The sequence below is a fragment of the Punica granatum genome, chromosome 8, assembly GCF_007655135.1.
Source record: "Punica granatum isolate Tunisia-2019 chromosome 8, ASM765513v2, whole genome shotgun sequence".
Lineage (NCBI taxonomy): Eukaryota > Viridiplantae > Streptophyta > Magnoliopsida > Myrtales > Lythraceae > Punica > Punica granatum.
The window spans coordinates 1,364,483-1,385,500 of NC_045134.1; the positions used below are offsets into that span (position 1 = coordinate 1,364,483).

Consider the following 21,018-nt stretch of genomic DNA (forward strand, 5'->3'; position numbering starts at 1 on the left):
CTTGTATTTTGGAAGACTTAATGATGTTTCTATATTAGTACGGGACCCCACCTGTGGATATGTCGTGTAATGTGCATGGATTCATCAGGTTTTGACTTGCATGATGATGATGATGATGATGATGATGATGATGATGATGATGCATGCATGTGGTACCATCATGAAGAGAAAAAAGCAATCAGCGGCACCCGGGGGCTCTCTGCGATGAAAATCTCTCAGGTAGATATCCATTCATGATTCATCTCCTCTGCTGTTTCTTCACGTATTTGTCATTCTATCGTACGTTAAATTAATATGTTTCGAGGATATATATGGCCAAGTGTTTCTGCAAGTGATCTTTATGTTTATTTTGTATATCATGAAAACTCGTTATTACTCTTCTTATCTTTTTCGTCTGAAATTCATCGAGAGATCGAAATAAGGAAAATACTCATGACATGTGAAATGAAGCTTTGCGGTGCAGGATATGTCTGATATAAACATATACTAGAGAGTACGGTGGAATATTTTCAAATAAACGAATCTAGACTAAACTATCCGAAGATTCTCGACATGTAGCCGTTGAATTAGCAGAGAACATGTGAATGCATCTAAAAGGTGTGAAGATTTTCTCTCTAGAAACAAAGTTACACGCAAAGATTCTGCTCGGCAGCGCTGCCACTTCCCATGGGGAGAGAGAGTATATATTCTGGGGTTAAATAATATAAGATAAGACGCATTAATATGGATTAGTTCAAATAACTCGATAAGCTTTTCATTTTTTAATTAAATGCTCGGGCTCGAGTTTTGTGAGAAGAGAAAATTCTTGATTAGGAGAGCCGTACTTCTAATAGGCCGAACCATTTCAAACTTGATTAATCGGGACTTATTGCATTTCCGAATATTATAATGCAAATCGAAAAAAAAAGATGCAATAAAACCCAAGTTACATCAATGGTATTAATATTCTTTCAAGATCTTGAGAGTCCCCGTCCTATATATGAATTGGCCAATATATATATATATATATTGAATATAAATACATTTACTTTTTTATGAATATATATAAATAAAATACATTAAATGTATATATATATATAGCTATCAAGGAAAATGGGCTCGAGTAGTCGTTATATCACTACAACACAAATGATCTATAAAAACAAAAATTAAATACATTTAACTATTTTGTTTCTAAATCTATGCTTTTAAAAACAAATAAAATATACTGTATATGGTGTTATTTGTCTTTAAATCTTTACTTTTAAGGACAAATAAAATTGTGTCTATATATGACATATTATTTGTTTCTAATACAATTAATTAAAAAAAAATTTGACTTAGGTATGAGCAATAGAGACTAACTTATATGCTTTTAAAGTGTATCAACGCATAGAGACTAATATATAGTTGCTAAATTGAATTTGAAACTTTTACTTTTTCGAAAGTAAAAATTTTACAAGTTAAGAATAAAGAATCGTGTAATTCGTTAATTTTACTTTATTCATTTCAAATTTTCACTCTTTCAATTTTTTTTTTCTAAGAATCATTTCTCGTATATCTATATATATTTTTCATTTGGTCTTTTCTTCAACAAAGGTATTTTCTCTTATCATGTTTTACATTTTCTTCTTGGTTCTTTCTACTCCACACTATATCTCTCTTCTCGTTCTCTACTTAAATTTGACGACCACTTATCTAAGAAAAATTCAGCGACCACAAGAATCTCTAGCATTTCCGCTGGACCAACAAATTATTTACAAAAATTATATGCGAAATTATTCTATATAATTTCAAACAGACGTCTGTCAAAAAATTTTCACTAAAAAGATAAACTCTCATAAAATATTTTGTTGGAATAAATATTATTATTTTGTAGGTTACTTAAAAATAAAACTTATAAATACAAAATATTAATGATTTATTTAGAATATAAATATTATTATTAAAGTATAATAAATAATAAAAGTAGCAAATTTAGACAAGTAAGGAACTTTGGTGCATTGGATATACTAAAATGGAGGTCGAGAGTTTGATTCTCTTTGTTGTAGAATTAATTTGTATTGATGGATTAAGTTGATTTGTTTGAATTGGAGACTCGTCACTTGGTTCCGTAAAAAAATATTTTTTTTTTGTAGAGCTTTATATATGAGAATAAAAAACATATTGATGCAACTATATTTATTTCTAAAAAGTATTTTAAGATAATTTTATGAGATACTTTTACTTATTTTTAGAGGTAAATCATTTGTTTCTATTTGAACTAATTAGAAACAAATAAAAATTTATTTCAAATTTATTTCTAAAAGTCTATAAAAATAATACTAACATGGTCAATTAATTTATTTGTTTCTAAAAATTATAAAGATAAATAAATGATCAATAGAGATATATAATGTTGTTTCAATCCGTTTGTGTTGTAGTCTGTAGTCAATATTTTTTTTGAAGTGCTGTCCATCACTGCCTTAGTCTGAGTGGGGAGCAACATAAGAAGAGGGAATCATCCTACCCTCTTTTTTCTCCTTTATTTTTTTCAAATAAAAGTTAGTAATTTGGAGAGAATCCTCACATTGGAAAAAAAAAAAAAAGGACGAGAGAGAGAGGAGGAAAAGGTCAGCTTTCTCGTTGACTTGCCCTAGAAAGTCTGGCGAATTTAGAGGGCATAGGGCAAAAGGGAATCCTATCCTCTGCAAAGGGCTTTTAATGAAACGAGGGATTCCCTCTCCCCTTTTTTATTTTATTTTTCTTTATATATATATATATATATATATGATTATGGATCTCCACTCGTTGCCTGCCCATGGAAATCACACCACACACCCCCTCCTCTCGTTTTAGTCAATTTTTTTTTATATAAATGAAATTCATGAATATATTACAATAAAATTGATAAAGGATTAGATAGTTTTATACTTAATTAACAGGCGTGAACGTGCGTCATTATATTATATTATCTTTCTCCATAAACCATTTTTATACATCTCAAGTTGTGGAGGGAAGACATGTTGTTTAAAGAGAGAAAGAGAGCTGGGTTGAGAGAGAGAAGAGAGAGGGGGAAGAAATGAAATGAGAGAAAAGGTAGCTTATTTGGTTCCTTGTTGATGTTGTTTTGTGGGGGAGAGGAATAACTTTTGCATCCAAAAAGATGGAGCATTTTCTTTTAAAAGGTCGTCTTTCGAGGGACTAAAGTAGTGGGAATAGGGAACTCCACTCAAAGGAGCCTTTAGGATGATCAAATATCTATAGCCGAGATGATCCGGCCCCGTCGTATAAATATTATTATTGAAGATCAGTATAAAATAGATCAGATCGATCATATTCAGGAAAAAAAAAATACATGGAATGAATTAATTGAGCATGCACGTATAAATTTTTCTTTTTAAAAAAATACACATGTGACGAATAGAGTGCGTAAATTGAATGTAATTAAGCATTGTACAAATTCAATGGGGTGTTTAGTGTGTGTTGTTTCTCATCAATATTACATTAAAACTCTCTCTTATCGTATCTCGAGGATGACGCGGATCCTATAAGATTAAGTTAGTCCGAGAAAAATATATGTTTCTAAAAGATGTGTGGAGCAATATCGATTTCAAAGGGAATGGATTAAGTGGATTCGAGGCGGAGAGTGGTGACTGAGATTCTTGATTTGGGGATAAAATACATGCACAGCAATGTGCGTGATTATAAGTTTTAAGTCCCCCCGACCCAAAGTAGGCCAATAGAGAAAATCCTATATGGAATAGAAAGAAAAAAAATTCTTCCCCCACTCAAACACCCATCCAGAAGTTCTCTCAAAATTTTCAGTGCCACCCAGCAGTCCGCACCCCCCATTTGCTTTCTCTCTCTCTCTCTCTCTCTCTCTCTCTCTAGATCTCAACTTGCCATATAAATTGCATGGAAATTGAAAGTGGGGGATTTTGTTCCAAGAGAACAAAGTCTAATGCCGAATAGATGCCTTAAGGGTTTGTCTATTTTTCAAATTATAATTTTACTCAACTCAATTAAACTCTATTATTGTTTAAATTTAATAATATAATTGTTTTTTTCCATCATTTAATAATAATTTATTATTTATATTTTTTATAATAATTTCATATCTGTATCTATATATACATACATATCTATATTCTCATACATTAACATATATATTAATATTTATAATTATTACACAAAATCAAATTCAGTTGAATCACTTATCTCAGTCGAAAACCAAATGCAAGCAAAAGCACTATTCTCAATTGTGTGATGGTGACATTGGACCCCCCTCCAAATAGTCATTTTGACTTTGCATGGCAGGTGATGTCCCCAGTGATAGTGCAAGATTGTTGTGGGACACTCATAGTGCAAGATACGCGTGAGTTATTCCTACATCACCAGTGCAAAGTTCATAGAAACGGATTAAAGAAGATGGTGCTTCGTCTGCATCAATTTTGTGATATTTCCGGTATTAAACGAATAAAAACATTTACGCGTCCTAGTGTCCATTGGGTATGGTCAAAATTCGACTCTTCTAGATCTAGACAATGCATGTTTAATGAACTATAAATTAGGCCACCAAGTCGAGTCAATAAGCAACAAAGAAATTTGTTCACGCCGCAACCGCATGATGTGGATTTTCATAATGATTAATAAATGCATTAGGTATATATTGTCTGAGTACATATATAGGACATTCAAACCCGTGAATTTTCATAAGTTTACCAAAGAGAAAAGTATGCAAAATTTTATCAGCATGGAAGGTTCTTTTAACTTCCTCAATATATATATATATATATATAGTCTCAAAATTGCTATTAATCAGCCGTTGATCAGTGGAAAATAATTGTCAGGACAAAGTTTCCAGTACGATACACTACCAAGATCGACACGTATGTAACCGGAATTAATTTAATGAACTAATTAGCACAAGTGGTAGGGATAAAAAAAAGTTTTGAAAAGACATAAAGAAAAAAAAGTGAAAAAAAATGGAATTTATAATAATAAATATAAGAAAAAAGAGAAGAAATTTTACGACTCTCCTATGATATGATGAAGCCAATGTCAGCAGGGTTGACTATTGAGGAACCTTTGATGGACCATGTGGTGATGATGTGCACGTGCACCATCATACTTATCTTCCCATGCTTAATTAACTTCCCCTCTGCACAATTAAATTACATGCACAATGAAAGAAATCGCATTAATTAATTTTCTGGCCATAATTAAATAAGAAAAGAGATATGGGAAAAGAAAAACGAGGACAATTTAATATTTTTGACTCGTGCTCTAGGAATGATTCATCATCATGATGAGAAGCCGGCCGTTTTGATTCATCTGGGTCATCGATGTCCTAAGGGAAATTCATTTTTCATTTTTTTTATTTTTATTTTATGGAATTATTATTATTATTATTATTATAACTTTTAAATTTTATTTTTGCGAGTCCATGGGATATTTTTATTTCTAAGCTTTTTAATTTTCTAAATGCACATGATGATGCCATCTGGAAAGGATTGGGGCATTGGTCCAATTTTTCAGCTGGCCATTTGATTATTGTTATGGTCAATGGGAGACACGAGACATAGAGATTAGGCAAAAACACAGTGACCAATATACAAATGGCAGAGTACTATAATTCAAAGGAGGAAAAAACATTTGTTCTGTTTTATTATATAAAATAAAATATAATTAATGAGTTGGTACTTCTAAGATTCATGGGATTATTAATATTAAATTTTGCTTTGAAATCTGCCACCAAGAAAAATACTATTCTACGTACAATGTTTTTCTGATTTTGTCTAAACTAGAGGGTCAAAGTTCTTGTTTGGCATTTATTTCGTGTTAATTTGTACCATTATGCAAAAATATATTATACTTTATTGAAAGCATAGAGACTCGTTGAATTATTAATAACGTGTTTCGTTTAACGATATCAAACCCTCGGTAAAAGAGTAGAGAACAACGACATCTGTTGTGTCAAACTTTAGATCCTGTAAACAAGACTAGACGCTCCTTGTTAACTTCGAAAAGAAATTTTATGTTTCAATTGATAAAACTGTATCATATTTATCTTGATAATATACGATAATGAAATTGAAAAAACCGAAAATTATCATGGATCCTATCCTATAATTGAAAAATATGCATGGATCTTGCACCACAATTTGTCTTAATTTACAAATTAATTATGGTAATTGATTTAACACAGTTGGAAGGAAAAAAAAAAAAAGAAAACCTATTCCTATTTTTTGACTCTTCGATGGAGCTATACATGTAGCTCCTTGGCCAAGGGAACAGTATCTTCAGGACAAAATAGACAGTTCATGGCTGTGTGTTTTGGCATGCTTGGGAAATTTTCAAAGTTAGCCTTTATCTTTTAGGTGAAATTTATTAATTTATTACTCTAATAATAAAATAAAAAATACACAAAAAGATGCATCGATCGATTTAAATTATCATAAACATGTCTGTAAGCAAATCAACTTCTAATTTGTCCAAATCGATGAATCCAATTTCCACTGTTACCAGGCCTCACTGACCAAAGACCCAAAAACTTTGACTTTCTTAAAGGAAATTAATGAGTGGCCATAATAGTAATTATTGCTAAAAAGCTCCATATAGGGGTGAAAAGAAAAAGAAAAAGAAATTCCACCAGGATTATCAATTTATCATCATAGGCAAAGCTTTTAAATCTGCATACATTTGTGAAATATCAATATGCAGAATGAAAATACATATTTTAAATATATGAATAATATTTTAATAACATAACTAGTCTTTTAATAAATGTAATATCAAAACCAGCCATATAAAATGAAATTTACCACAATCATATATCAATGAAGAAGGCCACATGACCTTTTATCATCCAGCATAATAACTTTTTGAAATGATTTCAATTGTTTGAGCCTTTCATTCTCATATTTTCACGGTGAAATTAAGCGAATAAACTTATTGTTAGCTCTATAATAAATTTGTTGAAATTAAGTGAATCTATACTAATTTTGGATTATTAGAGTCCCTTTAACTACAAGAATGTGATTTAACAGTAACTTGAGTTCGCAGTAGCAAACTTTACATGTACTATATGATCTCGAAATTCACCGATAGAAACTCGTGATCATAGCAAACTGATGTCTGCATGTGATAAGTCTTAATTTATAAAATGATGATATTTTCTTCAATCCTATTCTATGATGGAATGAGAAAAAATAAAATAATTTCACATCGGATTGTCCTTTCACCAACATGTATATAATCTCCAATTAAACATCATGAGAGCCAAGTTCAATTTTTATACATATGAGCAGAAAATTGAAGCAATTTCTACTGTTATAAATAAAAGTAAATAAAAGGGCATCGAAAAAGGAAAAAGAAAAGGATAATTAAGGGGATTAATTAATGTCATGATAATGGAGGAGGAGAGAAGAATACATGGGAAACGCGGGAGGGAGGGGTATTTCGGGAAGTCAATGCAGAGATTCCGAGTAATAAAGAGGCAGCTTTCCCGCATTCAACCGAAAAACGTGCGCTTTTCCCCCTTTTTATTCCCATTTCCCCCACCCCCACTAACTTTATTTACCCTTCCCCCTCCCTCCCTCGTTTACTCTACAAAATCAATCCAACCAAAGGTCAAAACTCCCTCTCTCTCTCTCTCTCTCTCTCTCTCCCCTTTCGTCTCGAAGGACACACACTCCTTCTCCCACTTAAAATGGCGGCCAAGAACAAGAACAATAACAGCGATGCTTCTTCCCCTCCTCCCCTTCCTTACCCTCCTCCGTCGTCCCCTTCTTCTTCAAGCAGAGTACCCTGACCGGTTCTCCCCATCTCTATGAGATTCAGCCCCTTCTTTTGACATTCTTAACCTCCTCCACCAACCCCTCAGACCATTCCTCAGCCAGCCCACCATTAAAGTCCCCTCCCCCTCGTTCTCCGTGCCAAGCTTCAAACTTTCCCAAAAGCTCCCACCCCAGCTCAAGAACAGCTGAGAGGAAAACCATCCTGGATTTCTCCTGCTGTGTCTTTCTCGACAAAATCTTGATTTTGCTCCTTTCCCTTGTCTTCCCGTCGAGGTATCTCAACTGGGTCGGTCTCAATTTTGGGCGCGGAGTCCCCAGTCGACAGCTGAGCTAAAGAGCAGCTCGAAAGATCCCAGCTTGCTTTCTTGGTTCCGTCCCCGAGCCCACAATCCCCTGTTCGAGAGAGCGGAGTGAAGAGAAGGAATGGGGAGCAAATGGCGCAAAGCGAAGCTCGCTCTGGGCTTGAATCTGTGCGTTTACGTGCCCAGAACCCTTGAGGACTCTCCTCCCGACAGCGACGATGCTTCGACGGAGAGGCTCTCGGATGCGGCTCTGCTCTCGCCGGGGAACTGGGACGCGGGCCATTCGAGACCCATGACGCCGACGCCTTCCTCTCACGGCCTGAGGTTCTCTAGGAGTGCAAGCAAGTCCTCCAAGGTTTCTACTTTTGGAACTGTTATCCTCCGACCAGTTGATTCAGATTTCTATACTTGTGGAGCTTCCACTTGTTTTAATGTTCTCTGGGTGGAAATTACATGATTTTGTTGTAGATTTCTTAGCTATCTCTTTGGATTTACAAGTTCCTATTTTCGGTTCATAGCTACTGCTTGTGACTAGTGTCGGGAAAAATGGAAAATTTTAGGTGATTTTTGGTTAAAAAAAGGAAGTCTTTCCGTTTCTGCTTTATCATGAAGCTGGGCAGTTTGAAGGCCTGAGCTTTCCCGCTTGAGTGTTTCGCTCGCCCTGATTTCTTGTTGTTTATCAGGTAATCAGTTGATTTGTTAGGTACATTGCTGCCTTTCCTTTTGTTTAAACACTATGGGGCCTATATTCGCATCTGATACATTTACGAGTTCATTCGTAATGTCCAGTGTACGGCTCATTGTGAGTTTGATCTGATTGAACTCATTCTGATCTAGGCAGGAGAATAGCTTTTTTTCTTTCTTTTTTCTTTTCTTGGGCTTATAGGCAAGAGAATATTTTGTTTTTCTTCATTTTGGATTTTTAGGAATGGATATATGCTTAGCTTTGCTGATATTTGGATCCATTTGGTTAAGGTTTTCCGCAGATAGAATCACGCAGACATCTTTTGTCATACATAGTTGTCCTGGTCCTCCTTCGTAGTATCATATCTGACTCTTTGGTATTTTTCTCGCATTCCAGCAGACTTGCTCGATTTGCTTGACCAAAATAAAGCAAGGAGGAGGGCACGCGATATTCACTGCAGAATGCTCACACTCCTTCCACTTCCATTGCATCGCTTCGAGTGTAAAGCATGGGAACCAAATCTGCCCTGTATGCAGGGCTAAATGGAAGGAGATTCCTTCCCATGCTCCTTGCCTAGATCTGCCTCCCCCTCTCAGGGGAGCCCCGACAAATCCTGCCCGTTGGGCCAACAATGAAGCACTAGTCACCAATGTCCGCCGCCTTCCTCCCACTCAGCGGGACACAAATCGGCGCCACATCGTGCCCTTGTTCCAGGCCCCTGAGCCCGGTGTCTTTGATGATGATGAATTATTGGACCATCACCAGCCTGTGTTTTCTGAGAAGAGCTCTTCTAATGACCTCTTAGAGGGCAATTTCACGAGTATGGTTGAGATTAAAACATATCCGGAAGTTTCAGCTGTTCCACGGGCGCAATCCTATGATAACTTCACCGTACTGGCCCATCTCAAAGCAGTCCCTGCATCTAAAAGCAGCAACCAATGCCAAGCATACTTCTTGCAAGCTCCTCGAACTCCTCGAGCTCCAGTGGACCTTGTCACTGTGCTCGATATCAGTGGGAGCATGGCAGGCACGAAACTTGCACTATTAAAACGGGCAATGGGCTTTGTTATTCAAAACCTCAGTTCCAGCGATAGGCTCTCTGTAATTGCCTTCTCTTCCACCGCCCGCCGCCTCTTTCCTCTTCGGCGAATGACTGATATTGGGCGGCAGCAGGCCCTTCAAGCGGTGAACTCACTGGTAGCTAATGGCGGGACAAATATTGCTGAAGGCCTTAGGAAGGGAGCCAAGGTGATGTCTGATCGGAAGCAGAAGAATCCTGTTGCTAGTATAATACTGTTGTCTGATGGGCAGGACACTTATACCGTTAATAATTCGGGCGACAGTGAGTCCAAACCCAATTACCAGCTTCTCCTCCCTCTATCAATTCATGGAGCTGATAACACGGGATTCCAAATCCCAGTTCATGCTTTTGGGTTTGGGACAGACCACGATGCTTCATCCATGCACTCAATATCAGAGATCTCTGGGGGAACGTTCTCTTTCATTGAGACCGAAGCTGCGATCCAGGATGCGTTTGCCCAGTGTATTGGGGGATTGCTTAGTGTGGTCGTACAGGAGCTGCAGGTGAGCATTGAAAGTGCACATCCAAGTGTTCGCTTGAGCTCGCTCAGAGTGGGAAGCTACCCTAGCCGTGTGTTGGTGGGTGGACAATCAGGAGTGATTGATGTGGGAGATCTATATGCCGACGAAGAACGGGATTTTCTCATTACCGTTAATCTCCCGGTTGAGGCTTCCAATTCTGAGACAGGTCTTCTCAAGGTTAGATGCATCTACAGAGACCCTTTGACAAAGGAAATGGTGACGATAGAGAGCGAAGAAGTCAGGGTTAAAAGACCAGAGACTGCTGAGCAAGAAGCAGCAACTGTATCGATGGAAGTGGACAGGCAGAAGAATCGGCTGCAGGCAGCGCTGGCAATGTCTCAGGCCCGCACGGCAGCTGAGCAGGGGGACCTTGCTGGTGCTGCCTCAATCCTTGAGAACTGCCGCCGGGTCCTAGCTGGGTCGGTGTCGGCAAAGTCAGGGGACAGGCTCTGCGTGGCTCTGGACGCTGAGCTCAAGGAGATACAAGAGAGGATGGCAAGCAGGCATGTTTATGAGGCCTCCGGGCGAGCTTACATTCTTTCGGGGCTGAGCTCCCACTCGTGGCAAAGGGCAACGGCGAGAGGAGACTCCACTGACGGGTCGAGCCTCGTTCAAGCATATCAAACACCATCCATGACCGAGATGCTCACTCGATCTCAAGCCATGCTGCTAGGAAGCCCATCAACTCAGAGGCTCATTCAACCTCTATGGTCCCTAGGTTCACAACCGAACCCGAGGTAATCCTACCGAGTTTTAAGGTCTGTCTTGTCTTGAATTGGGATTTTTGGTCCTTCGTTTTGCTTGTGTAAATGAATAAAATCTGGGGAGAAGGGCGAAATAGGCTTTTATATGTTCGACGGGAAGGAGAATGGGGAATACCAGTGCTTAGGTAGGCTTTTTTGGGACATTTTTGCTTGGATGTTTTGTTGGGGTAATGTATAGAAACTCGAGCGTTTGGCTTCTCTTTGAGAGGATTGAACTTTAAACTAGTGGGAGAATTGTGGTATATATGCCTTGTAATTGTTGGAAAAAGGTTATGCAATGAATTTCCTCTCAATTCTTTGGTCAGATATTATATATCCCTCAAGTTCAACAGCTGCTATCGTCTATTTCAACTTTATATTCGAAGATTGCTATGACAAGCAGAATCTTTTTAAGTTATCGGGTTTCGTCCTTAGGAAGATTTCTCTCTGGATAACATCTCAATATCATGGATTATGGCTTGGAGCATGTCAGGTAGACAATGGCCAGACTTCATTGTCTGCGAATCACCTTCATTTCTATCAATTGTTCCCTTACCAAAACGGAATAGATTCCCTTAACAAAAGCCTATAATATGAAGACAGCTGCAGCAACTGCAGGTTGACAAAAACCGATGCTTTCTTAAGTCAGAAAGTAACATAACATTGCAAGAAGTATCTAATGAAAACTCACATGTCAAACCTCACAGAAGAATCTGATATGTATTAACTGTCATTAGCTATCCACCGGTTCTGCTCAAACGTTTTAGTTCGAAATGAACCGATAGATAATACAAAGCCTTCAGCTTGGGAACGGAAACTGACAACAGATTCTGGTGGGCAAAGGATGGGTAAATGGGAGATTAAAAACCTTATGAATCAGGAGACAACTTTATTTGGACCCGGATACTAGCCTTAGTTGCCTTCACCTGGCCGAGGAATCCTCTTATACTCGTAGTTGTTTATGTCAACCTTCGCTTTTAAAGCCTGCAGATCATAAATATATTCAGAATCAAACCAGCCATCAACTGACAATTAATTCCTTCCAATTGCAAGTCTAAAATAAAGCAAGAAAGTGCAGTAACCTTGAGCTCCTCCTCTAAAGTAATCTTTTTTGGCTTATATGCTTCCAGAGGTCCTGTTCTTGATAGTGCTTTTCTTTCCTCGATAATCTCCCACTCTTGGTCATCCTTTACCTTTGCAATATCCTTGCTGAGATACAAAAGACCACCTAATGATTCAGGGATGCATAACTTAACAGCAGTCTGCTAGAGCATCTCAATGACCGATAAGATTGGGATGGCATGAGGAAACAAGAGACACAAAAGAAAAGAGCCTCCTTAACAAGTTCAGTTGGCATGAACAATAGGAAAATTTATAAGTCTTTTAACGTCCTAAATGTTCAACACAAGTCCACTGGGTTAAAAAATTAATGAGGAGATTTTCTTGCGCCTACAAAAGACCATGTATGTGACTCAGCTATGCTAAGATTAAACAATAGTCTAGACCTACACAGAGCATTTCGGTGACCGATAAGATCAAAAGGACATGAGAAAATAAGAGATCATAAAGAAGAGGAGCCACCTAACAAGTTTTGGCAGCACGAACGATAGGAAATTGAAGTCTCACATCCTAAAATGTAACAATTGATCTTGTGGCGAGGTGGAATGGTCCATGTCATTTTTCCCTAGAGTTGGGAGTTTGATTCACGCCTTCAAACCTTTTACCACTGATCAAAAATTTTTTTAAAAAAAATCCTAAAATGTACACATCCACTGGGTCACAAGGAAGAGCAGATTTTCTTGTCCCTGATTTTCTCAGCCTCATCTTGGCTAGTCAAATGATGTCCAATCTTCACCAAATTAACTGGGTGATTGATTATGCAGTACTTACACTCAGATTGTCCGCACCTTGAGAAGTGGAAAGGTGCCCTTAGAAGCTCGAGTTCCTCAATTTACTCACAAAGCTTCCAGTTCAGGACAATTTAATTGAAAACCTAATCCTATGCAACAGACATCCATATTGGCGATACTCATCGAGGAAGATATCTTCCAGAAACACTCATGCTAAACAGCCTAGCCAAATATAAGCTTGACTTTCAACCAGATGTATGTCAAGTACATAAGAAGAACAGCTTAAAAGCCATCAGGCCTGTGTTTAAGGCAGCTAGAACTTCATCGTACAGCAGAAAGATTCATGCAGACAAAAAGCTAAGAGAGTCATGGTAATATTAGTTCTTGGGACAGCATCTAACCTGCCTTGCAAGAGATGGCCAAGACCAACCGAGCCGAGAACCGTGAGAGAAATCATTGGCAGACCATATCTGATGAAGGGATACTTTCTACCCCATCTTTTGAAAGATGAAACCGAATTCTCCACAGCAGCTCTCCTCTGGGTTTTCTGGGGTTGTCCTGCCACTGTCTCAGTGCTTGCCATCACGTGATCGTTACTTCAGTTATAGATGCATCTGATGATTTCCAGATGACGAAGTCTATTGAACGATCACTTGTCGACCGCAAACCCAGGTACAGAGTCACAGTAAGTTCAGCAATGACGGCAGTTAGCTCCACTTAGTCTGGAAGTTCCTCAGACGTGCACCAAAATAACACCAATGATGTTATCTCCTGCAAGGAACATCAAGTGGAAAATTTCAAGCCGATACCAATCACACATAAATTATCAAACATTGAAGCTGTGTTTTTCATGAAACAAATGAAATGTCATTGTCAGAATTAGAAGAATTCCATGTTCGACAGTTCCTTTGTCATTCCGAGTAGAACTTCTGATATTCAGGATATTGAAGCAACGTACAGGTAATTACGAGATAGGAGCAAGAATTGGCGAATTGCCCAAACTACATTAACAATTCCAATAATTTGAAATGAAATAAAGCAATTGACCTGCAAATCGAGATTCTCTCAGCTCAAACATCAGACTAACACCCAAATTTCGAGCAGAGACATAAAGGCTACAGAGAGTTACCTTACCGCTCTGATCGAAATGGGCAGCCACGGCGGGATGGGAGCAGTGGCAGCGGTTTGAAGGCTGGGGAATGGAGGGGCGAGCCAGCAGCTACACGCGATGGAAAGTATAGGGCAGGGGCACTGGCCGTTCCACTAGCTCAGATAGACCAGGGCCGACTACGAGACCACGCCAGAGTGTCGATCGGCTGCGTCGAGATGGCGGCCGCGTGTCACGGGGTAGGGTGGGTCTTCGTAGAAAAGGAGTCCGAGCTGAGGCGCCGCCGGCGGCCAAATCGGATCAGGAAACAGAGTTGCGGCCAAAGGAAGCAGAGCAGCCGAGTGGGGACGAGAAGAGACGGGCTTCCGCTAGTTAACTATTAAACGACGTCGCCAGGTGTTTCTACATTACATCCGTTGGCCCGAATTCGCAGTCTCTGGCGAGGACAATACTGAACAAATGGTAAAAGAACTGGGCCCATAATGGTAATACAGAAAAGCTTCGGTCTACTAACAAAATTCATCAATTCTATGTAGATCACTTTCCAAGACATCGTCTATGTATTCGATCAATCAGCTCGTCCTTTCTTATCGTGGTAACTTTTTTTCTCTTTGACTCGAAAGAATTTGAAACTGATATTATGTTCCAATCCTATCTTATGATTTTCTTATGATAAACTGTTAGGCAAGGCCTCATTTCTCGAAGTAGTTCACCTCAATGTCTGATAAGTGGACTCATTGTTATACATAGACAAAATCAAGCTGTGATAATGACGATCGAGGGCTCACATTGGAGAAACCTAACTTAGCCACCGACGTATAGGAAAAAGTACATAATTGAGATGTTCTTCGACAAAAAATCTTAAACGAATATGTCCTTAGAGATGCTGCAATCAACCTGTTTCCTCAACCGGACACTCATGATCAAAATAAGACTCGTATATCGGGGGTAGAGACGTCGGCAGCTCGGAACATGGAACGTCTGACAGAAGAGAAAACAAACAGGACACTTTAATTGCAATTCATGATCAGTAGGTGTCCAAAATCTGAGTGCAGCTTGTATATATCGAACAAAAATCAACTATCTACCTGAAGCAGAAACGATCTATAACGATAAGCGGTGCAATACGACGGCATTTTTTTTCTTTTTAGGAATTTATTTAGCTGAGTCTCCTAATTCACCGTTAGCGAGTGCAGCTCTTGGTTCTGCAGCAGGGTCCTTCATGCTCTAGCGGGAGGGCTCCGCCGGTCTGGCCTCCATCTTCTTGTGCTTCAACCTTAACCCAAACCTCCGGAAGAAAACGTTCCAACTCCCTTTGGTCTTCACCAGCTTGCGGAGATCCTGCTTCATGCTGAGGCACTCCTTTTCGAGCTCCGACACGCGTTCCTTCATGTCATCGAATGCCAAGCCCTGGACGTTCTGCAGGGGGTTAATGTTATTATTTCCCTGGCAGGAGATGCCAGTCCTTGTGAGTGCAAGGCTATTCCTGCTTGGGTTCTGATTCTGGCCCTCGAGGTTGTCCGAGACAAAGAACCAGCCTGCTATCGAGGTTCGGAGCCGGAGCTGCTCAAAGAAGAGGACCTGGACGATCACTCGCAGAGGGAGCCGCTCGTTCTGTGCAGCATGCGTGCAGGCCTCCATCGAGAGTTTCTGGCAGTTCATCAACCTGCAGATTTGTTCCCTCTCAGAATCTGTCAGCCACGGGTGTGCCTGAAAGATCATTAAGCAAGGCACGTCAACATCTCCTCAGTCGGTGAAGAATACACGAAAAAGAATTCAAATCGAAAAATCCTGAACCTTGAGATAAATATCGACAGCGCGATAAATTCCATCATCCAATGGCCTAGCATAATCGGGAATCGCAGCAGCGAGCGCCTGAAACTTCTGCAGCTTCAAGTTCACATCCGTTGCCACCTCGGCAAGGTACCCGTCGATTAGACTAGCTACCATAGTCATTGGAGTCAGCGAGTGTGACCCACCACCCAACTCCTGACCTTCAACCTCCAAGCATCCCGAGACAGGGTTGATCCCGTCCTGATAAGCAGTCATGAAGTGATCAAGTATCCTCTGGACACAGTCGATATCATAGAGAGTCTCAGCGGAGTAATACACATTTGGGATAAGAATGTCCTCGAGAAGGGCTTGGTCGAGTTGAGAGCCAATCCGTCTCTCAAGCTTGTCTTGGCACGACTGTCCCACCTGCAAGATCATCGAAGTCCTGAGGAGCCTGAGGAGGAACTTGGTGGGTGTAACCATGTTCCGATCAGGAAGGAGCTCCACGATCTCCTCCAGAAGGACTGTCTGCTCCGACTCTGATAGTGTAGGCCCCGGCATCGAGCTATTCCCGTTCTCGAACCCTGACTGCCTGCCCATCAATGGTAGATGTTTCTTTGTATAGTGCATTATCGACCCTGCGATCCTCTCAGGGCTCACTCCTCTTTCCCCAACAGCAAGAATCAGTCTCTTATATAAAGATAGCCTAAGAAAGGAGACATCCTCGTACCACCAGTCCTCAGTCACAGCATGGGACTTCCCTGCTGTTCGGATCCCATTCCATACGACGGCCCCAACTGGACTTTTAACATCACTTGCTCCTCCGCTAACAGGCCAACTAAATAGGCTTGGGTCAGTGCTGGCCTTCATTGCTAATGAAGTTATACACCGAGAGACGATATGAAGCTCCTCTGCAAGCAGTATGACCTCTTCACAGGTCTCGAGGGCTTTGATTGAGTCCGCCCAACTGCTGAAGATCTCATCGAGGAACCGCTCTGTCTGTGACACGAGGTTCTCCTCCCCGTACTCATCGGTCATCTGTAAGTACTCAGCAGCACACCGAATGGCCACCACATTGTGGGTATTGAGCTCAATCTTGACTCCGTAGCAGAACTTGGCAGCGAGGAGGAAGGTCTTGGGCCCGCCTGGCACATCATGGAGCTGTATTTCGCAGCTCTGGTCGTCCTTGAGGGATGCCTCCCCGATCAGGTCTGCAAGGGCTCCACTTCGGGATAACAGCGGGAACTGAAACAGGTTTCAAAATGAACCAGGACATGAACTATTGAAACCGATATTTAAAAGGTTCTACAGGATGATGAGAAACGACATATGCGTATGCGCAGCACACCTTGTGTAGGTGGAACGACATGTCTGCGACTTCGATGATGACATCACTGGGAAGACCAGTAGAGCAGAGCCTGCAATAACCCAATGTACATTCAAGTATCATTTCGACTTGGGAGACATACTAAACTATGATTAGTACAAGGTCATGGATCAGAATCACATGGTCGTACACGAATCATATATACTGAAACCAGTACGAATGAATAAGAAATCTGATCAAGTCAATTTTCCGACAATGTATATAGTGCTAGTCCATGTCAATGTTCCTTGATTTCTAAGTTTCAGATTACAACATCAGCTTGTGTCATGTAAGGGGCTACTAATATCTCATTATACAATCCCAATCACCGGGCAGTACCCAGTAGTGAGAGAAGCTCGACAAAGGTTCGACCGAGATAAAGCATTAGGATGGCAGAGAGAGAAAGCAAAATTAATAACTGGGAATCGGAAGTTCGGCAGAGAGCTATGGATGTACCAGGTGTTGCCTTCGAGGCGAAACGACTCGGACTTGGACCCGAGCCTCAAGCAAGCCATGATCCCACTTTCAGTGAGGCCCCTTAAATCTTAATCACCATCAAAGCAATACGCTGAGAGCTGAGACAATTGGCAACTGGGTAAGGCGGCGTTTGGGTTTTAAGTTGGCAGGGGAGAGGAACAGGATTCGCGAGTGTATGAAACAGCTGCTGCTCTCTCTGATGGAAGAGAAACTGTTGTATTGCTCTGCTAAAATATTAATTAATTTTACAAAAAAAGATTAATCAATATTAATATGATTATTGGTTTTGGTCCGTTGGGGATTTAGCGAAGAAGAGGGGAGGGGAGCGATTGATAGTGATGGAACTTGTGGCGAAGAGTGTGATCTTCGTCTGGTCCGGGCATGGAATGTTGAAGGGGTCCATTCAATGTCCCGCCATTTCCGTTGATACTGTTCCCCCATTACTACTGCCGAATGAATGGGGCCCACGTGGGGTGGGGCTCTCATTGGCGGGGCCCATGCTTGCGTTGACCGGTCTAATCATCAGATACTACTCGACGCCTGTCGGAGTAGAGCTAAGCCCCCATGGTATAGCATAAAAAGTTCAATGGGCCATGGATAAGCTCAGTGATGTGAAATACGGAAGTCAACTTAGCAAGATCGGAATGACAAGATTTGGTTGTATACTGAATAGCAATCAATTACATATCGATCGGGTTATCAATTACCAATCCGTTATATTATTCTATGAATATTCCCATCTACTCAGTGCTCCTTGCCACGAGAAATTTCTCCCCCATTGCCATTATAATAGGCACCGCTCCCCGTTTAATGGGTTTTGACATAGGATCGATGCCTCGTATGCAAATCATAGAAAACCCCAAAAATGAAATGACCAAAAGTGCCTAGTCAAAAATGGAAGCCCACTTAAGCATAATTATGGGCCAAGGAATTAACATATTTTGGGTACAAAAGGGACGTACCCAAGATGGGCACTTCTTGTCTTGACATATATGGGCTATTTACTAAACGGAACTGTAGGAGAGAATTATCGGTTGTAAATCGACCAGTGACGAAAAGTTATGTATCGTTCCGACTATCGATTGCAGTTCACTGTATTCTACAGACATTCCTATCGGTTCAGAGGTACATGCGATGAGTCGCTTCTTGCCGTGAGAAATGTCTCCCGATCGCCACTACATCGGCAACCCTTTTGGACAAGATTCTGCATGAGATGGGGAACCAGGTGTAATTTTGAATCAGATCAGAGGCCCAAAGTGAGCAAGGAGCTAGCCCACATCCGAAATTGATGTTATCCGATCGATAGGGGTAAAATAGACAATTGAGTTTTCAAGGTTGTCCCCACATTATGTCAACCTATGAAGGCCACCACGTGCCACGTGGATTGGATGCCAATGTCTTTCTTTTTTCTTTCTTCTCCTGCTTTTTAATTGTAAAAAATTAATTGAAATAAAAATAATACATCTCATCACATGCAAGCATCGGTCTCACGTCCCAGTGTGTCCGGTGCATATGCAGCCATCGATCTCCTCACATATATAATAACAATAACAATTAATAATATCATCACCATTTTTTTTCGGTGACAATATCATTACCATTTTAAATAGAAGTGTATCAAGCTAATCTTTGTGATCATGAAAATTCTCGACCTGATAATATATTTGTGAATGTTGTGATAAATAGGCTACATCGTGATATACTAAGCGTTATATACGATGTGGAATCAGATAGCTCTGATCACAGAAAGAAAACCAAGATTACGTCATAATATTAACATTTTCACCAATAAATCATGCACAAAAAACCAAGCAACAGAAAAAATAAAAGCGCCAAAAATTATCCTTGTAATTGTGAGTTATGAAGGACCAGATTTTAAAAATTTTACATTTATGGATAAAACAGAAGGCAAACTAAAATGAAAATGCATGTAATGTTAATTAAATGTCAACGGTAGAAATTCCAGCGTACAACGGGATACCGTCGGAGGTACGATGCTGCAAAGAAGTCAAAAATAAACGCACCGACGCGTTCCCGCCCGCGATGTCCGGCCCCCGGGGCAATGGGCTCCCCCGGTCTCACCCCCACAACCGGTAAGGCAGCAGTGTGTCGGGGAGAGCCACCGGATACATCCGGTCATTCTGTCGGCGGGCACAGCTGTCGGCACCGACACGCCAGCTTGGTTTCCGGTAATTCCAGCTTCTATCGAAAATTTGACTGCTAGGAAACAAAATTAACGGTTCGTACGTCGTGCTCTCTCTCTCTCTCTCTCTGAGTTTGAGTCCTCGGACGCTGACGTGGAGGTGATTATTGGCATGGGGATCGGCGCAAAACAGTGTTTTGCAGGAATGATTAAGTGTGTCTCGGAATGAGATAATTGAGTGTCCTCCTCATAATTAATGCTGTGATTGGTGGGGCGTGGGGCCCGCAATGTCTCTCTCATTTCCGTAAAAGGAGAGGTAATGGATTTGTCACGCATGCACGTGACTTCCAACCACTAAAAATGACGTATATATATATATTTTTTTTACGTACTTCAGAAAATAAATAAATAAAATGGAAAAAATTCTTTGTCTTGAAAAAGAAGTTGCCCAGTCAAAACAATCGAATTGGTCTCTCACTGGTAATTAGATTTCAGTTCATTTAGTTCATTTCATTGAACATTTAATTGTTTATTATATACATATATGTGTGTGTGTGTGTGTGTTGCACTAATGCAACGACGTTATAATTAGATCTTGTATGCCCCTCTCCCCAAAAAAATAAAATAAAACATAAAACACTTCAGAAGTGAAACCTGTTTGTTTTAGGTTGAAACATGGTGTTGGGAATTATATCAAAGTTTTATTTTGCCCGAATACACCTAATATAACAAAGAATGTTTAGTTAATCACAATATGCTTTAATGGCAAATTAACCTCTTAGAGGACAAACTTTATCTGTAATGCTTGGGCTAGAAATTTTAGAAGCATATAATGGTCATAATTAAGCCGATATATGAATCAAGATACGTATAGTATCGTGTTTTCACTGGACAAGAAAATGAATGCTTACTTAAACATAAAGAATAACTTGGAAAACAAATGTTTGTTTGGGATTAGAGTTGAGTTAAGTTCAACTCTATTATAACTCTGTATATGTGTATATATATATATATATATAATTGGATTATAATTATTATGTTGTTGAATTATGAGAAAAAAGTAATAAATAGTTGAAAGAAAGTAATGACTGAATTGTTGAATTGTGAAAAAAATCATGAATAATTAAAATAATTTAATATTAAAAATTGAAGTGAATGATTAAAAAAATTGAAGAAAAAGGAAAAATAATAATTGCGCTGTCGAATTGA

At 39.7% G+C, this 21,018-nt stretch overlaps 3 protein-coding genes across 6 annotated transcripts; 1 reads left to right on the plus strand and 2 right to left on the minus strand.

The window, feature by feature from the left end:
- The first annotated feature begins 7,572 nt into the window (after positions 1-7,572).
- LOC116187489 (E3 ubiquitin-protein ligase WAV3-like) lies at positions 7,573-11,419 on the plus strand. 2 transcript variants are annotated; one of them, XM_031516229.1, is made up of 2 exons: positions 7,573-8,417; positions 9,147-11,419. In XM_031516229.1, the coding sequence occupies exons 1-2, from the start codon at positions 8,184-8,186 to the stop codon at positions 11,088-11,090; spliced, it is 2,178 nt and encodes a 725-aa protein (XP_031372089.1). In that variant the 5' UTR covers positions 7,573-8,183; the 3' UTR covers positions 11,091-11,419. The 2 variants fall into 2 exon arrangements, with proteins under 2 accessions (XP_031372089.1, XP_031372088.1); XM_031516228.1 differs by having other exon boundaries at positions 7,574-8,417; positions 9,144-11,419.
- A 292-nt stretch (positions 11,420-11,711) lies between these two features.
- On the minus strand, positions 11,712-14,424 carry LOC116187491. 2 transcript variants are annotated; one of them, XM_031516232.1, is made up of 4 exons: positions 14,077-14,424; positions 13,344-13,713; positions 12,175-12,301; positions 11,712-12,076 (listed from the first exon to the last, which is right to left on the minus strand). In XM_031516232.1, exons 2-4 carry the CDS (start codon positions 13,523-13,525, stop codon positions 12,005-12,007), a joined length of 381 nt encoding a protein of 126 aa, XP_031372092.1. In that variant the 5' UTR covers positions 13,526-13,713; positions 14,077-14,424; the 3' UTR covers positions 11,712-12,004. The 2 variants fall into 2 exon arrangements, with proteins under 2 accessions (XP_031372092.1, XP_031372091.1); XM_031516231.1 differs by having other exon boundaries at positions 14,072-14,423.
- A 329-nt stretch (positions 14,425-14,753) lies between these two features.
- LOC116187490 (BTB/POZ domain-containing protein At5g03250-like) lies at positions 14,754-17,957 on the minus strand. 2 transcript variants are annotated; one of them, XR_004152070.1, is made up of 5 exons: positions 17,646-17,957; positions 17,172-17,241; positions 15,848-17,068; positions 15,139-15,760; positions 14,754-15,031 (listed from the first exon to the last, which is right to left on the minus strand). XR_004152070.1 is itself a non-coding variant. In XM_031516230.1 (4 exons), the coding sequence occupies exons 1-4, from the start codon at positions 17,702-17,704 to the stop codon at positions 15,278-15,280; spliced, it is 1,833 nt and encodes a 610-aa protein (XP_031372090.1). In that variant the 5' UTR covers positions 17,705-17,957; the 3' UTR covers positions 15,038-15,277. The 2 variants fall into 2 exon arrangements, 1 of the variants encoding a protein (XP_031372090.1); XM_031516230.1 differs by lacking the exon at positions 14,754-15,031 and having other exon boundaries at positions 15,038-15,760.
- Between the last annotated feature and the right edge of the window lie 3,061 nt (positions 17,958-21,018).

Excerpts from the sequence above, each read along its gene's own strand:
- LOC116187490 (XM_031516230.1), bottom strand. The coding sequence starts at position 17,704 with ATGGCTTGCTTGAGGCTCGGGTCCAAGTCCGAGTCGTTTCGCCTCGAA. Across the intron at positions 17,242-17,645 it reads CGCCTCGAAGGCAACACCTG|GCTCTGCTCTACTGGTCTTC; the intron begins GTACATCCATAG and ends GGGTTATTGCAG. Across the intron at positions 17,069-17,171 it reads TGTCGTTCCACCTACACAAG|TTCCCGCTGTTATCCCGAAG; the intron begins GTGTGCTGCGCA and ends AACCTGTTTCAG.
- LOC116187489 (XM_031516228.1), top strand. The coding sequence starts at position 8,184 with ATGGGGAGCAAATGGCGCAAAGCGAAGCTCGCTCTGGGCTTGAATCTG. Across the intron at positions 8,418-9,143 it reads GTGCAAGCAAGTCCTCCAAG|CAGACTTGCTCGATTTGCTT; the intron begins GTTTCTACTTTT and ends CTCGCATTCCAG.
- LOC116187491 (XM_031516232.1), bottom strand. The coding sequence starts at position 13,525 with ATGGCAAGCACTGAGACAGTGGCAGGACAACCCCAGAAAACCCAGAGG. Across the intron at positions 12,302-13,343 it reads GGCCATCTCTTGCAAGGCAG|CAAGGATATTGCAAAGGTAA; the intron begins GTTAGATGCTGT and ends TTTGTATCTCAG. Across the intron at positions 12,077-12,174 it reads CTTTAGAGGAGGAGCTCAAG|GCTTTAAAAGCGAAGGTTGA; the intron begins GTTACTGCACTT and ends TATGATCTGCAG.